The sequence below is a fragment of the Delphinapterus leucas genome, chromosome 9 (assembly GCF_059928025.1).
Source record: "Delphinapterus leucas isolate spDelLeu-1000000601 "Yukka" chromosome 9, BTC_Dleu_Yukka2, whole genome shotgun sequence".
NCBI lineage: Eukaryota > Metazoa > Chordata > Mammalia > Artiodactyla > Monodontidae > Delphinapterus > Delphinapterus leucas.
This window is the reverse complement of record NC_143137.1, coordinates 80,027,833-80,046,252: the sequence shown is the minus strand read 5'-3', so window position 1 is coordinate 80,046,252 and position 18,420 is coordinate 80,027,833. Positions and strand designations below refer to the sequence as shown.

Below are 18,420 nucleotides of genomic sequence, written 5' to 3'. Positions count from 1 at the left end.
TTGCTGTACTTCCTGAGAAGAGGCGAAAAGGAAGGAATACTCAGATCCAATATAAAAATTTTTATTTAATATTTATAAATAGCTCAGCATATCCTGGAAAGATACTACATGGTTCTCTCATACAGGCAGTTAACTCATTTTATGATGAAGATTACTGTTGTGTTGTAGGATAACTGGTTAATGAACCTCCCAAAGGAAAAGCTCATTCCAATGGGAAAGCTGTGCATATTGCCAAACCCAATGTATGATGCTGCAATTAAAAAATAATAATAGTAGTTAAAAAAAATCATAGAATTAGTTTGAACGCACCACTTAGGAAAGGTTTAAGTAATTTTCAGCATACCAATTGTTTTGATGACATGAGGAAAATGTTTTTGATATAATTAAAAAGCAGAATGCAAAACTCTTTATGTCCATATATTACATATATGATTTATAAGAATATACATATGAAAAAATAGGGATTTAAACAGAAGAAACATGCATAAATGGTAATGATGATTATGTCTAGTTAATGAACTGTTGAGGATTTTTATGTTTTCTTTATGAAATACCCCAACGTATTTTATAAAGTCATATTAACCTAGATTTTGAGAGCTGAAAAAGACCCAATAGCTCATATAACCCAACCTCCTCTATTTTATAGGTTGAAAAACAGAGAACCAGAGAGGTGAAGATCACAAAGGCATCAAACTAATTAAGGGCTGATCTGAGACTAAAGCCCCTTTCTCCTGATTCCACATCCACTACTCTTTTCATGATATTATATTAAATATTTCCCAATATGATACCTTTCAAAAGATATTAAATATACAGGCACTCATATTCAAGAATATACTGAGTGAACAAAAAGACAAAAGCTTTTTTCTACTTGAAATATCTCCTACCCTTGGATGGGTCAGGGAAGATACCATGGCTTCTGCTTTTGATGACAGACGGCTTTGGGGACTGCTGGCTGCTTTGACTGGAATGGGACTTGCCATGATCAATGCTTTCAGTCTGTTCTTTGAGAGGATACCACCTAGGCGTGTTATCGAGGTGAGATGTGCTAGATAAATCAATCAATACCTGGAAAAAAGTGCAATAAGTTAATAAAATTTATGGATTAAGCTGTAATTCATTTGTTGTTTTTTTTCTGTGATCTGAAACTTATTCAAGGACATAAGTCAAAGGATATAGTATAACCTTTAGGATGATGAGGTCTTCCTCATTTTTCTTCACCCATGATACTGAGGATGTCTTGTGCATACCAGATGCTGTGTAAACGTTTGGTTAAATTGAACTGTATGACATCTCTGACTATTAATTAAATTATTTGGAGATGATGCAAAAAGGTAGAGTCACAAGTCAATCTCTTTATGAAATAAAGTCTTCTTTTGTTAAATGGACACATGATATTCTTAAACTGGGCTAGTGTTTTTTTGCAGATTGTTTGATTTTAGTTACAAGAGGGACAAAATGAAAAAGAATGGCTAATTTTCAATTACTAACTTATTCCCTCTATTTTAAAACATACTTTAGTTCACATTTGAAACAGAGATATTACCAACAGTTTACAATAAGAAAGTGCTGTGTCATGGTTTAATTGGCAACATTTTTTCTTAGTGGTACATAAACAATGGTGCATTTTACAGTAGTTGGCATCTTATATTTGAGCAGATATTAAAAAATAAAACCACACAATGGATATATGCTTTAGGTTCATGTGAACAATAAGTTATAAGGACTTCAATACATCAGCTTTTTTAAATAGGACAATAAATCAGATATAACCGTACTCTAGAGTAGTCCTGTCTAAGACCAAGATTAGTCCAAGTGGCTATACCACATGGAGCCTGTAGGCGAAGTTCAAATGATCTAGTTTTGATGGGAAAAAGGTACAGAGTGTAGGAGCCAAACAAGACATCATGTCACCTAGACTACTCAACTGTTTTCTATTGTCTCTATCAAAAGGATATTGTATTTTCTAGGTGTTATATATTTTTGGAGATTTATTTTTTTAACATTAATTCATAACTTCTGCTTTAAGCAAAGATCACTAAACAAAATATGTATTTTTGGAATATGATAGATGAAAAATATCACAGAATCTGACCATCCTGCCACATTTCATAATTAAGTTACATTCCTTGTGAATTTATAAAAATTGTTTTTACTGTTTTCTCCTACTTCTAGTTTTGCTTCTTAAAATATTTTGAGATGTTTTGTGGGACACTTAAAAGAAGTATGTAAAATGTCACATCAAGTCATTCATACGTGCAATGAGGAATAGCAATTAAATAAACTGAAAATGCATTTGAAAAAAATCCAGCTCATTTTATAATATAATAAATTTATCTCCAATCTTTTACATAATCATTTGGATTCACAGCATGATTATATAACTTTCTATCAAAACAATTAATATTTCATCTTGCAAATTAATTAGAAAGTACATCAAGTGGTAAAGTGAAAATTATTTCTCCAGCTGCTATTCATCTATTCAGTCATTTGTAAATAAATTCTATCCACCAAAGAATTTTATCCAGAAATAGTTATCTTACACACTTAAGAAATATGCTTTCCATAAAGATTTAATTGATGGTTTATAATGAAGCAAATAAAAAAAAGGAAACCATAGGCTCACCTCACCAAGAAAATCATTGGAAGAAAATCTATCATAATCCCAGACTGTCACCTCCAGTGTTTTCTTCTTGAGCTACAGTTCAAATCAAAATGTCATTAACCTCATTTCTCATCATAAATTTTCATTATACTCATATAATAGACTCATTTATATTTTCATTCCTTGAACTCTTTCCACTTATGTAAAAATACTTTAAGTTTATATAAAACTGTATACTTACATTCAATATTATGTAAACTGTCAATCATTTTGTGGTCCAACCAAGTATTTGATCATAAGATACCTCACTATTTTGCAAAAAAAAGGGTGATTTTTACTTATTTCCTGTTATTCTACCCCTGCCCATTATTAAAAGTACCAAGCAGAATCTATATATACTCTTTAAATACATGAAATTCATAGGTTGCAAAAATGTCTAGGTTATTCAAAGTATTTGGGTTATAGTTTTTTGTTTCAGTAAATTGCCAAAACACATTAGTAGCACTGTCTTATTTCTGCAGGTAAACTTAACTTATTTTAAATTCAAGAACCCAGATTACAATTTATATCCAGCTTCAATTTCATAGTCAAATTAGAAATCTTCCAAAGGATAAATCAGAAACCTCATTTTGAAAGACAACTCATTTGTAAATTGTTTTCATGGATGTCTTCTTCCTATTCTATTTGTATTCTTTTCTCTCTGAATTCATCTTTATAAACCATCAGTTATTTTCTATTATTGATACAAAGTTATGACATGAAGATTTTCAGAAACACATTGATGCAATTTTGCTTAGAGTCATCTATTTGTTGCGATAATCCTTTACACTAGTCTTCTTCACGCTTTCTTCTGTACAGTTTAGTTGCACAATGCCAGATCCGTAGGAAGCCTCGATTTAGAAAAGAGATGATCCCTAAATTGTTGCCAGGAGGGGTAATTCATTTCAGTGCATCTGAATCTTATTTTTTCTTTGTTTATGAAAGTCAAAATACAGCTAGCTGGAAAATATTTTCCCTCAAAATATGATAAATAGAGCCCAGTCTATTGAAGTATTTTATTTTGAAATAATCAGTGGAAAATGTCCCACTAGTCTTATTCATTTTATTTTTTAGCTGTTTTGTGAAAATGTGCACATTTTCTTTCACTGTATCTTTGAATTGCACCCAGTTCCTTTTACTGGCTATATTTCTTGCATGTATTTTACTTAATTTTTTTTGTTTGTATGGAAAAATTGATATGAATAACAATCTTTCAGTAATTCTATCATCACTATTTTTATATTAGCCTGAATCTGTCATATAGAAAATAATCATTGCATACCTGTTCCATGGAGATACTTTTATAAATTACTGTTTGATTCCACTCAGGATTAAGACTTTTCTGAACATATTTAGTCCTTCTCTTGTACTCAGCACTGAATTGGAAAAAGAGAAAGAATTATCCTGATTATTTACCTTGACCGATGACTTCATAGTCAACCTGAAGGGCACGCAGACTTTTAAAGGTATTTTGTTTTGAATCACTACGTAATCATCTCATCATCCTCACGTCTTAAACTGTATTTTAAGTTGAATGCACAATGACAATTCAAAAATATCTTGGATGCCTTTAGTTTTATTTTCCGTAAGGTTTTTTTTTTTTTAAAGAAAAGCTTTTAGGTGTTCTAACTAGAATACAATTTTAGAAATCTTAATCTCTCCTGAATGTGTGAGATAATTACATGAACTATACAGTAACGTCAATATCTTCTTGTCCCATAAATAATAATTGGATATTTAACTTTCCAATAGTTTTGCAACTGATCATGTCAGCAAAGCCAAATGGTCTTTCAATTCATTTTTTTCTGTAAAAAGCTGAAATAACTATACTGACTGAGGAAAGGATGAAAAATGGCTGTTGCTATAGGTGAGATTCCATGAACATTTGTTACCTTATATTTATAGTAGATTTTGACACTCTTGGTGAAGTAGAATACTTAATCTAGTTATGAAACAATCTTAATTAAATACAAATTCTTGGTTTACGTCAATAGCTTATGTTACAAATGATGAACCAAATCAAAACTTTTCCTCATGCATTATAACTTGGGGCAATTTCAGTTTATCCTTGACTCTTCCATACCCTCTGATCACCAGTTAGAAGCTTATATCTTACACGTTTAAGCATAACTTACTTTCAAAACTTATTCTAATTAAGTCTGACAAAACATTTATAACTGGCATCAACCAGCTAATGGGGTTGGAATTATTGCTATTTGCTATGAGCCAATGGTGCCCACATAGACAAAGGTTTTCTCTAACACTCACTGGCTTTTTCCAAATTTTCTGCCTAGAAAACAAACCTATTTGTTTGGGGTCCATTCATGTGCCTGGACTTCATAAACTGCCTTACCCTAAAGGTACTGCATCCTGACCCTGGATCTGTAGTTCTATTCCCAACTGCTGTCAGCAGACTTACTCTTGTTATATTCCTGGTCTCAAGCATTGCCAAATCCTGGAATACCTACTATTGTTCCCCAGATGCTAATTTACTTATTCATCCTAGATAAAACTATCCTAGATAAAACTAAAGAGTCAAGCTCCAGTTCACCACTCACTTTTAGAGATGGGTCTACAGCCAAGTATCTTTTTTTCTCCCTCTGGCTCTATTCTCTTTCTTATCAGACATACACAAGGGCAATAATTTCCAACGCTGACTGCATATTAGGATCACTTTGGGATCTGAGTTCCCAGGGTGGTAGGTGGGGCAACTAGCACGGCACCCTCATCCCCCTGCCCTTCACCCACAAGGAGAGTCTTATTTAGCAGGTCTGGGGTGAGGCTTGAGCATCAGAATTTTAAAAATGATCTAGGTAAATCTAAAGTATTGCCAAGATTGAGAACCACTGAGAACCACTGAGCTCACGTCTCCTAAGACCTCACATTTCAGCCACTGTGAACTGAATCCAATTTAAGAAATGAAGCAGCACTATTCTCATTTGTAACCAACCTATCTGAAAGTACAAAAAAAGAGAGCAGGATTTGACAATTTTTTCATTCAGCACAAAGTGCAAATAATTCTGGGGAAATGTATAGGCAATGATTCAAAGACACAGGAACTTTCATAGGCTGTGAACAGAAAGTATACATTTGTACATATACTTTTTAGGTAAATTTGTCTATGTCTAGTGAAGTTTATGCACTCAAATACCCAGAAAATTCCACTTTGACGTAATTCCACTTCTACTTTAGAGAAATTCTCCCACACGTACAAAAGGAATTTGTTAAAGAACATTCATTGCAACATTGTTTCTAATAGTGTGTTAATAATATAATAAATAAATATATTATGATATATTTATTCAATGAAATTTAAGTAGCAGTTAAATGAAATATACCTTCATTTATCAAGATAGATAAATCTTAAAAAAAATCTTGAGCAAATAATTTGCAGAAGAAAACCTATGGTAAGTTATCATGATATAAAGTTAAAATTACATGAAATAATACTGTAAATTATTTATGTCTACTTGTATATATGTATGACAAACATTAATATCATATGACAGCTTGGGAATTATAGATGTTAAACTCTATTTTGTGGTTGTCTCAGGAGGACAGGGGAATGGTTTCAGAGGACTTCAGGGGTACTTGAAATATATTTTTTATTAAAAAAAAATCTGAAGCCAATATAGCAAAATGTTACGATTTGATAAAATTGGATAGCAAGAACACAAGTATTTGTGACAGTATTGTCTATAATTTTCAGTAAGTTTAAAATAGTTTATAACAAAATTCAAAACTATTTTAGCAAATTATGTCCCTTTATACTTTATGATTTTGATTCTTTAAATTAATGACATAAGAAGAATGAATATGACCACTTTTAAGTTAACAGCCAACTCTGGTTGCTACTTTAGAATTCATGGCTATTCCTGTAGTAGGTATACTAAGAAAAAAACACATTGTGTAGTATGAGCTTTAAAGTTTCTATCTGTTTTGGGCTTAATTATCCAAGTGGTGAGACCATGGGAAAAACATATTAGGGATTAAGATTCATAATACAGTGAACAGTGGTAAAATTGTTATTTTTTTCAAATTCTGAAAAATTGAATGCACAAAATTTTAAAATAAGATTGAAGATGGAAATTAATGTCAAATGCAAACTCATGTATTTTTACTAAAATTCTAGATGTCAGCGTATATTAAAATAGCCTGAACTATTGAAATGTCTTCAAAAAGATGTATTAGTTAACATATTTTAATTTATAATATTAATAATTGTTATATTTCACATGCATACTTTAGTCATTTTTTCACCCATATGTAGCAAAATTATTGAATGCCAACTCTGCACCAGGAATTATGCTCTATCAAAATGTACAACTGCAAAACTCTTAATTGTACTGACATACCATTATGTCATGAGAAGCACTTTATAAAGTAAGCACATTGAAATAATAACAGCTAACATTTACGAAACGCTACTTTTTCACAGGCAGAGTTCTAAGTGCTTTTCATGTGTTACATTATTTAATCCTCAAAGCAACTCTATGTGTCCAGTATTATTTATTATCCTATTTTATAGCTGATAAGAACTGAAGCTCAGAGGAATTCAGGCACGTTGGCAAGGTTGCATAGTTATTAATTCATAGGACCAGGTTTCAAACACAGGGAAACTGATTTCTTGCTCTGAAACATGAGCTATATGAACTCAGTTGATTAGGCCCATCATAAAATTTCTTAATTGCATATTTCATTAGCTGAAGTGTCTAGTTTGTCTTCTTTATTTTACAGTCAAAAACTGTACACTTCAAATTAAATATATGTTTTATATATATAACATAAATTATTTATAGCGTGTGTATATATACACATATAGAAAATGAGGACAGCTTTAGAGTTGCCTAGGGAAATATTGAATGGTATATCCTAAGACCAAGAGAGTGCTGTGGAACAACTAGGGATAATTATTATTAAAATTTACTTTTGCGCAGATACACTCACATATAACCCCAATTAGTCGGGAAAAATCTAGATGTTCACTTTACTAGGTTATCTTAATCTTACTAATAAGTTTGAATCTCTAGTTCTCTCAAGACTCAAGGTCTGTGTCCTTTAGGGTTAACGAGGGTAAACACACCTTTCTCCTGATCCTGCCTCTACCAGCCCTGGTTGACCTGTGTAAATGCCAATGAGATCTCTTTGCAATCTTTTCACACTTGAATTTCCTGACACGCAGAGATGGCCACATAAAGCCTTCCTTCAAGAACCCTTGTTTGATGGCTACCATGTACTGACCATCTTGGGCATGATGTCAATGGGCTGTGTTCCCACTTTACACAATTGAAAACTCCACAGTTCTCATCTCCATATCAAAATCTGTGGATTTACAAGTTGAAGGTGGCCAGGTAAGCAGAGGGATTCTTGAATGTGAGCAGAAATCCAGGCTGAGAAATAAGTGGAGCTCCTTTTCCTTTCCTACCATGTCTGTTAAACACACTGCAATCCCTCATGGGAAGACTGCAATAAGGACATTATTTTAGGACAATTAAGCCATATGTAATAATCAGAGAAGTTTTTTAATAAGGGAAAATAAAAAGTCAATTAATCAAGATGGAACACGGTGTTTATCAAACAAAAATCTAGGGACTTCCCCGGTGGTCCAGTGGTTAAGACTTTGCCTTCCAATGCAGGAGACGTGGGTTCAATCCCTGGTTGGGGAACTAAGATCCCACATGCCATGGGGTGCAGCCAAAAACTTAAAAAAAAAAAATCTAAACCTTTATTTCCTTAAAGTTTTGACTGATTTCTTTTTTCTTTCTCTTTTTCATTATTGGACAATCATTTTCTCATAGGTAGATATGATTTTAAGGCTGGCAGAAAAAGGTATTTAAAATTCAATTACCCTCTCCTAAATCAGAAGAAAAAAAAGTTCTCTGAGTTTCTCTGTAAAAAAAAATTGAGAAAGAAGAATGGAATATAATGGCTTGTTTGTTCTTAACTTTCACAGAATTATCTAAAGTACTGAAGGTCTTCATTTCTTTTGTTTTTTCTTGATTGGAAAAAATACATATAAATTTCTTTATTGAAAAAATATATAATGAGTCCAATAAAGATATATATATATTTGTGTGTGTGTGTGTGTGTGTGTGTGTGTGTGTGTAGTTTTTTTCAAAATTACTCCTCTGAGGATGTTGCCTTTAATTTAGAAAGAAGCACAGAGCATATCCCATTTTATAAGCTCTGTTTCTCTGTGTGCAATAGTGCATTTATGGGCTGTCACTTGATTGTCCTCTGTGCTCCCTGAAGTCTGACACTATGGCTGTGTTCTCAATTCCAACAGAGTCTGGAGCAGTCTGTGCTAAATAAATGGTTTTTGGATGGATCTTTAAAACATGTTTGTACTTCTCTTTTTCCTTTAAAATCTATTGAAATAAAATGTTTTGGCCTTCAAATTGTAAATACATACAACACCTGAATCTGCTTTACATTCTTTCCAGAGGAAATAGTTTGAGATGCTAACAAGGGTGTTTAGAGAAAGTCCAGCCAGGAATTAGGCTTCCAGCTATCATGATAGTAAAAATCAGCTTCCGTCATGGCAAAATCTCATTAGTGTGAAAAAATCTGTACTTTGTCCAACAGTGTAATGAGAGAAAACCACAACGAAATCCTTCAGATATGCTCATTTCCATTTCTTAATTATCCGGGGACAAGTTTTCAGTTCATGGACTCTTCAGGCTATTTCCTTGTCTTTCTTTCACCTCATCTCGGCTGACATTTAGGCTGTCAGAGCTTATGAGTATCTTGATTAAAGGATGGCAAGAGGAAATGAAAGGAGACAAGAAAACTGGACCAGTGAAATTCTTTTAGTTAACAGGACATTTTTTAAAAAAAATTTAAGAATGAAGGATGTATTATACTTATTATTGAAGAAAAGTTGTTTGATTTTCTATATAGTGTTGTTAAATAATTTGGTGTAATTCAGTAGCCCAAGCATTCTGCATTTCTTTTTTGCAGGGTAACTGACCATTGGCTACATGAAGTTTATTATACTTGTTTCTAGCCATAATAGCAACTGCCATTTATTGAGAGCTTATTACGTGCCAGACATTATGCTTATCATTTTTGGTGCATTCTCCCTGTGTTTCACAAAAACCCTGGGAGGGGGGCTATTATGATTCCTAGGTGGAAGAGGAAATAGTTTTAGAGAAACCTCACAACTTCTAAGTGGCAGGACTGAAATTCAAATCCAAGTTCTTAAGGACTTCGCTCATGGGCCTCCTCAGCCTAACTTACAATGTCAGTACCTCATCAGTATAATTCCTTTCCACACTGACAATTCTCGAAGAGATGATGAAAGTGATTTCAAGATGAAAGATATGATGAGAAAGTGACTCTAGATCTTCTAAATTGTAATCTAATACATCCCAGATTATTTCGACCATTATTTACATTTACAGAAAACATGTTCTCTTCTAAGTTAAATATAGACAATCATTGTCATTCTGACAATTTCCCCCTGGTTTCTCTGGATAAAAGAGAGAAGCTTCTGAATAAAGTGACTGATAACGTTTGTTCTAAAATGACACTATCTCTTTGAAACAAAACTCATTTCGCGTATCAGTCTGAGAGATCTGAAGATGAGAGAGCCAGTCATAACAAGCAACCTTTCTCAGTATCAAATTTTACTGGTTGCCATAATTATGTGGTTGCAAAGAAATAGGGAGTTTCTGGGCACCAGAAAGGTTGTACTGACTAATACTATTCTTTGAGATATTTAAATATTTAAGCCTTTACAAATCAGAAACTGCCTCTTTTGGGCAACAGCTTGTCAGGTTTAGTAAAGATGCTGAATTTTAATGTCACAGACAAAAATCCTGTACCACTAATATTCTGGGTGGGACTAAAATTCCCATCACCCTGTTGCTACAGATGGTACAAGATTCACCTCCCCAATTAAATAACACATTTAATTTATAATGCAATGAGATGTGCAAAAAAATGCTTTTGGCTATGTGATAAGAAATATCCTTAGCTGACAATGTAATGATGCAATGTGCTCTAGCAGAAAACAGACAAACCAAGGAGGTTGCTCTTATGCTGTTGCTAACACCCTAGAGCAGGCAGATTATGGCATTCTGTATTACACAGCAATAATTCTGTGGTACAGAAGGTATAAAGGCATGAAAATGTTTCAATATCAGGTCTAAGTGAGGGTAAAAGACCAGACAGCTATCATCTTTAAGATGACATACACACCTAGTACTGGTCATCCAGAAGATCAGTTAATTCCTTTTGAAAAATGACTAGATTTATTTGTTTGGTTGTCATAGAAGACTCAGAAGAATCTGAGCCATAATTTTTGCAAGAGAAGCTAAATGAATTTTAGCAGACAAATTATAAATGAAAACTTTAGCTATATCTAATTTCAAAGTGATAGTTCCTTATTCATACCTTTCTATGTTTTTACTCTTTACTACTTTTCTGGGCTCCAATGCACATACCTGCTACACATATTTAGTAATAATGTTGTGGTCAGAATAGTCTGCTATTAGCCTAATTCAACTGATACCAAAATGTAGAAAAATAAAAATTACAGCCGAAGTTGAATTGCAGGTGAATGTACTTAAAAGGCAAACAAGAGAACTCTAGACATTTCATTGAAGGGTGACACTGAAAGAGAACCAACTCTACCTTGCATTCTGGACAACCATGACTTGACTGCATTGATTCCAAGAGCGAGAATGAAGGATACAGCAGGAAAGTAGGAAAGACAGGAAGAAAAAAGTTAGGAACAGAAATAAGGAAGAAAATGTGAGAATAAAAACTAGAGGAGCTATACCATAATATATTAACAACATGGGGCAGAAAATAATCTTAGAACTAAAGTGAAAATAATACCTCACAAGTGTAGTAAATTCCAAGGTCTTGGCCACTGTAATAATTAAGAGTAATTTAATGAAAGGACTAGGAATTGAATACGAGTAGCACATTAGCCTGCTCTTTGGTCAAATTCCACCCAGAAGGCATGTTTTGTTTGACAAATGGCATGGGGATAGCTTTAGGTGGGACCTCACTCTTCATTTCACTATAGTTTCAACACTTTCTCTGTTACCTACTCCAGAATGGACTGACATATTCATGCCACCTGCCTGACCTTTCCAGTTATTCAAGTTTGCAATAGTCTAACTGAAACATATCCTGTAACAAATAAAGCATAACTACTCTCTTATAGTATAAAAGGTGATACTCCAGGATATTAAAGAAGATAGAAAATAAAAGACAGTGCTTTATTTTCATTCATTCATTAGCAAATGCTGATTGGAGATATACCCTTGGCAGTCATTTCCTCTTGTCCCATAATACTGTCATTAAATAACACTGAAGGTCTAATGACCCAAATCAAAGGCAGAATGAAGTTATCACTTTGTTATATTCATGTTAAAAAAAAAAGGGGTGGGATGAGGGATAAATAAGGAGTTTGAGATTAGTAGATACAAACTACTACATATAAAAAATATGAACAACAAGGTCATACTGTGTAGCACAGGAAACTATATTCAATATCTTGTAATAAACTATAATGGAAAAGAATATGAAAAAGAATATATATACATATATATGTATAACAATCACTTTGCTGTATACTACAAACTAATGCAACATTATAAATCAACTAAACATCAAAAAGGTAGACAAATTACAGTTATAACTACTACATAAAGATACAAACTAACATAAAATAAAAACTTCCCTTTCCTGTTCTATATGGCTAGTTGGTAATGTATGAATTAAATTCATTTCAGCCTGCAGAATTCTCTTGAATATTTCTCGAAGGGCAACTCAGCTGGGAAAAAAACTGTTTCTCAGATTTGTTTTTCTGGCAATGTCTTATTTATTTATTTAACATCTTTACTGGAGTATAATTGCTTTACATTGTTGTGTTAGTTTCTGCTGTATAACAAAGTGAATCATCTATAGGCATATTTCTATCCCCATATCGCCTCCCACTTGTATCTCCCTCCCACCCTCCCTATCCCACCCCTGTAGCTGGTCACAAAGCACCGATCTGATCTCCCTGGGCTATACGGCTGCTTCCCCTTAGCTATCTATTTTACATTTGTTAGTGTATATATGTTGATGCCACTCTCTCACTTCATCCCAACTTACCCTTCCCGCTTGCCATGTCCTTAAGTCCATTCTCTATGTCTGTGTCTTTATTCCTGTCCTGCACCTAGGTTCTTCAGAATCTTTTTTTTTTTTTTAGATTCCATATATATGTGTAAGCATACAGTACTTGTTTTCCTCTTTCTGACTTACTTCACTCTGCATGACAGACTCTAGGTCCATCCACCTCATTACAAATAACTCAATTTCGTTTCTTTTTATGGCTAAGTAATATTCCATTGTATATATGTGCCACATCTTCTTTATCCATTCATCTGTCTATGGACACTTAGGTTGCTTCCATGTCCCGGCTCTTATAACTAGTGCTGCAATGAATCTTGGGGTGCATGACTCTTTTTGAATTATGGTTTTCTCAGGGTATATGCCCAGGAGTGGGATTGATGGGTCATATGGTAGTTCTATTTTTAGCTTTTTAAGGAACGTCCACACTGTTCTCCAAGTGGCTGTATCAATTTGCATTCCCATGAAGTGTAGGAGGGTTCCCTTTTCTCCACACCCTCTCCAGCATTTATTGTTTGTAGATTTTTTGACGATGGCCATTCTGACCAGTGTGAGGTGATACCTCATTGTAGTTTTGATTTGCATTTCTCTAATGATTAGTGATGTTGAGCATCCTTTCATGTGTTTGCTGGCAATTGGTATATCTTCTTTGGAGAAATGTCTACTTAGGACTTCTGTCCATTTTTGGTTTGGGTTGGGTTTTTTTTTGATATTGAGCTGCATGACCTGCTTGTATATTTTGGAGATTAATCCGTTGTCAGTTGCCTCATTGGCAAATATTTTCTCTGAGGGTTGTCTTTCCATCTTGTTTATGGTTTCCTTTGCTGTGCAAAAGGTTTTAAGTTTCATTAGGTCCCACTTGTTTATTTTTGTTTTTATTTCCATTTCTCAATGATGTGGGTCAAAAAGGATCTTGCTGTGATTTATGTCATAGAATGTTCTGCCTATATTTTGCTCTAAAAGTTTTATAGTGTCTGGCCTTATATTTAGGTCTTTAATCCACTTTGAGTTTATTTTTTTATATGGTGTTAGGGAGTGTTCTAATTTCATTCTTTTACATGTAGCTGTCCAGTTTTGCCAGCACCACTTATTGAAGAGGCTGTCTTTTCTCCATTGTATATTCTTGCCTCCTTATCAAAGATAACGTGAAAATATGTGCGTGGGTTTATCTCTGGGCTTTCTATCCTGTTCCATTGATCTATATTTCTGTTTTTGTGCCAGAACCATACTGTCTTGATGACTGTAGCCTTGCAGTATAGTCTGAAGTCAGGGAGCCTGATTCCTCCAGCTCCGTTTTTCTTCCTCAAGATTGCTTTGGCTATTCAGGGTCTTTTGTGTTTCCATACAAATTGTGAAATTTTTTGTTCTAGTTCTGTGAAAAATGCCATTGGTAGTTTGACAGGGATTGCATTGAATATGTAGATTGCTTCGGATACAATAGTCATTTTCACAATGTTGATTCTTCCAATCCAAGAACATGGTATATCTCTCCATCTGTTTGTATCATCTTTAATTTCTTTCATCAGTGTCTTATAGTTTTCTGAATACAGGTCTTCTGCCTCCTTAGGTAGGTTTATTCCTAGGTATTTAATTATTTTTGTTGCAGTGGTAAATAGGAGCGTTTCCTTAATTTCTCTTTCAGATTTTTCAGCATTAGTGTATAGGATTGCAAAAGATTTCTGTGCATTAACTTTGTATCCTGCAACTTTACCAAATTCACTGGCTAGCTCCAGTAGTTTTCTGGTAGCATCTTTAGGATTCTCTATGTATAGTATCATGTCATCTGCAAACAGTGACAGTTTACTTCTTCTTCTCTGATATGGATTCCTTTTATTTCTTTTTCGTCTCTGACTGCTGTGGCTAAAACTTCCAAAACTATATTGAATAATAGTGGTGAGAGTGGGAAACCTTATCATGTTCCTGATCTTAGAGGAAATGGTTTCAATTTTTCACCATTGAGAACAATGTTGGCTGTGGGTTTGTCATATATGGCCTTTATTATGTTGAGGTAAGTTTCCTCTCTGCCTACTTTCTGGAGAGTTTTTTATCAAAAATGTGTGTTGAATTTTGTCAAAAGCTTTTTCTGCATCTATTGAGAGTATCATATGTTTTTTTCCCTTCAACTGGTTAATATGGTGTATCACATTGATTAATTCGCGTATATTGAAGAATCCTTGCATTCCTGGGATAAACCCCACTTGATCATGGTGTACGATACTTTTAATGTGCTGTTGGATTCTGTTTGCTAGTATTTTGTTGAGGATTTTTGCACCTCTATTCATCAGTGATATTGGCCTATAGTTTTCTTTTTCTGTGACATCTTTGTCTGGTTTTGGTATCAAGGTGATGGTGGCCTCGTGGAATGAGTTTGGGAGTGTTCTTCTCTCTGCTATATTTTGGAAGATTTTGAGAAGGATAGGTGTTAGCTCTTCTGTAAATGTTTGATAGAATTCGCCTCTGAAGCCATCTGGTCCTGGGCTTTTGTTTGTTGGAAGATTTTTAATCACAGTTTCAATTTCAGTGCTTGTGATTGGTCTGTTCATATTTTCTACTTCTTCCTGGTTCAGTCTCAGAAGGCTGTGCTTTTCTAAGAATTTGTCCATTTCTTCCAGGTTGTCCATTTTATTGACATATAGTTTCCTGTAGTAATCTCTCATAACGCTTTGTATTTTTGCAGTGTGAGTTGTTACTTCTCCTTTTTCATTACTAATTCTATTGATTTGAGTCTTCTCCCTTTTTTTCTTGATGAGTCTGGCTAAAGGTTTATTAATTTCGTTTATCTTCTCAACGAGCCAGCTTTTAGTTTCATTGATCCTTGCTATCGTTTCCTTCATTTCTTTTTCATTTATTTCTGATCTGATATTTATGGTTTCTTTCCTTCTGCTAACTTTGGCAGCTTTTTGTTCTTCTTTCTCTAATTGCTTTAGGTGTAAGGTTAGGTTGTTTATTTGAGATTTTTCTTGCTTCTTGAGGTAGGATCGTATTGCTATGAACTTCCCTCTTAGAACTGCTTTTGCTGGATCCCATAGGTTTTGGGTCGTCGTGTTTTCATTGTCATTTGTTTCTAGGCATTTTTTGATTTCCTCTTTGATTTCTTCAGTGATCTCGTGGTTATTTAGTAGCGTATTGCGTAGCCTCCATGTGTTTGTATTTTTTATAGTTTTTTCCCTGTAGCTGATTTCTAGTTTCATAGCGTTGTGGTCAGAAAAGATACTTGACATGATTTCAATTTTCTTAAATTTACCAAAGCTTGTTTTGTGACCCAAGATACGATCTATCCTGGAGAATGTTCCATGAGCACTTGAGAAGAAAGTGTACTCTGTTGTTTTTGGATGGAATGTCCTATAAATATCAATTAAATCCATCTTGTTTAATGTGTCATTTAAAGCTTCTGTTTCCTTATTCATTTTCCTTTTGGATGATCTGTCCATTGGTGAAAGTGGTGTGTTAAAGTCTCCTACTATGATTGTGTTACTGTTGATTTCCCCTTTTATGGCTGTTAGTGTTTGCCTTATGTACTGAGGTGCTCCTATGTTGGGTGCATAAATACTTACAATTGTTATATCTTCTTTTAGGATCGATCCCTTGATCGTTATGTAGTGTCCTTCTCTGTCTCTTGTAATAGTTGTTATTTTAAAGTCTATTTTGTCTGATATGAGAATTGCTACTCCAGCTTTCTTTTGATTTCCATTTGCACGGGATATGTTTTTCCATCAACACTCTTTCAGTCTGTACGTGTCCCTAGGTCTGAAGTGGGTCTCTTGTAGACAGCATATATACGGGTCTTGTTTTTGTAGCCATTCAGGCAGTCTATGTCTTTTGGCTGGAGCATTTAATCCATTTACATTTAAGGTAATTATCGATACATATGTTCCTATTCCCATTTTCTTAATTGTTTTGGGTTTGTTATTGTAGGTCTTTTCCTTCTCTTGTGTTTCCTGCCTAGAGAAGTTCCTTTAGCATTTGTTGTAAAGCTGGTTTGGTGGTGCTGAATTCTCTTAGTTTTGCTTCTCTGTAAAGGTTTTAATTTCTCCGTCGAATCTGAATGAGATCCTTGCTGGGTAGAGTAATCTTGGTTGTAGGTTTTTCTGTTTCATCACTTTAAATATGTCCTGCCAGTCCCTTCTGGCTTGCAGAGTTTCTGCTGAAAGATCAGTTGTTAACCTTATGGGGATTCCCTTGTGTGTTATTTGTTGTTTTTCCCTTGCTGCTTTTAATATGTTTCTTTGTATTTAATTTTTGACAGTGTGATTAATATGTGTCTTGATGTGTTTCTCCTTGGATTTATCCTGTATGGGACTCTCTGCACTTCCTGGACTTGATTGACTATTTCATTTCCCATATTAGGGAAGTTTCCAACTATAATCTCTTCAAATATTTTCTCAGTCCCTTTCTTTTTCTCTTCTTTTTCTGGGACCCCTATAATTCGAATATTGGTGCGTTTAATGTTGTCCCAGAGGTCTCTGAGACTGTCCTCAATTCTTTTCATTTTTATTCTCTATTCTGCTCTGCAGTAGTTATTTCAACCATTTTATCTTCCAGGTCATTTATCTGTTCTTCTGCCTCAGTGATTCTGCTATTGATTCCTTCTAGAGAATTTTTAATTTCATTTATTGTGCTGTTCATCATTGTTTGCTCTTCAGTTCTTCTAGGTCCTTATTAAACATTTCTTTTATTTTCTGCACTCTATTTCCAAGATTTGGGATCATCTTTACTATCATCTGAATTCTTTTTCAGGTAGACTGCCTATTTCTTCTTCATTTGTTTGGTCTGGTGGGTATATACCTTTCTCCTTCATCTGGTGCATATTTCTCTGTCTTCTCATTTTGCTTAACTTACTGTATTTGGGGTCTCCTTTTCACAGGTTGCAGGTTCATAGTTCCTGCTGTTTTTGGTGTCTGCCCCAGTGGGTAAGGTTGGCTCAGTGGGTTGTGTATGCTTCCTGGAGGAGGGGACTGGTGCCTGTGTTCTGGTGGATAAGGCTGGATCTTATCTTTCTGGTGGGCAGGACAGGGTCTGGTGGTGTGTTTTGGGGTGTCTGTGAACTTATTATGATTTCAGGCAGCCTCTCTGCTAATGGGTGGGGTTGTGTTCCTGTCTTGCTAGTTGTTTGGCATGGGGTGTACAGCACTGGAGCTTGCTGGTTGTTGAGTGGAGATGGGTATTAGCGTTGAGACAGAGATCTCTGGGAGAGCTCTTGCCGATTAATGGAGCTGGGAGGTCTCTCATGGTCCAATGTCCTGAACCCGTCTCTCCCACCTCAGAGGCTCAGGACTGACAGCCAGCCAGAGCACCAACACCCTCTTAGCCACACGGCTCAGAATAAAAGGGAGAAAAAAAGAAAGAAAGAAAGGAAGAAAGGAAGAAAGAAAGAAAGAAAGAAAAGAAATAAAATTATTAAAATAAAAAATTAAAAAAATATTATTAAAATAAAAAAATAAATACATAATAAAAAAAGAAGAGAGCAACCAAACCAATAAACAAATCCACCAGTGATAACAAGTGCTAAAAACTAAACTAAGGTAAACATAAAAGTCAGAAACTGGTCAGCTGCAAATAGCAAACCCTACGTCTACAGTTGCTCCCAAAGTCCACTGCCTCAACTTTGGGATGACTCATTGTCTATTCAGGTATTCCACAGATGC

At 34.5% G+C, this 18,420-nt stretch overlaps 1 protein-coding gene across 1 annotated transcript in view; it reads right to left on the bottom strand.

Moving 5' to 3' along the window:
* The window catches only part of PCLO (piccolo presynaptic cytomatrix protein), a 366,748-nt gene that overhangs the window by 61,119 nt on the left and 287,209 nt on the right, over window positions 1-18,420 (bottom strand). The window contains exons 16-18 of the mRNA XM_089917758.1: window positions 3,927-4,020; window positions 2,627-2,698; window positions 888-1,068 (exon numbers count right to left, since the gene is read on the bottom strand). Coding sequence (XP_089773884.1) covers window positions 888-1,068; window positions 2,627-2,698; window positions 3,927-4,020 — 347 coding nt within the window. The remainder of the gene's footprint in view (window positions 1-887; window positions 1,069-2,626; window positions 2,699-3,926; window positions 4,021-18,420) is intronic.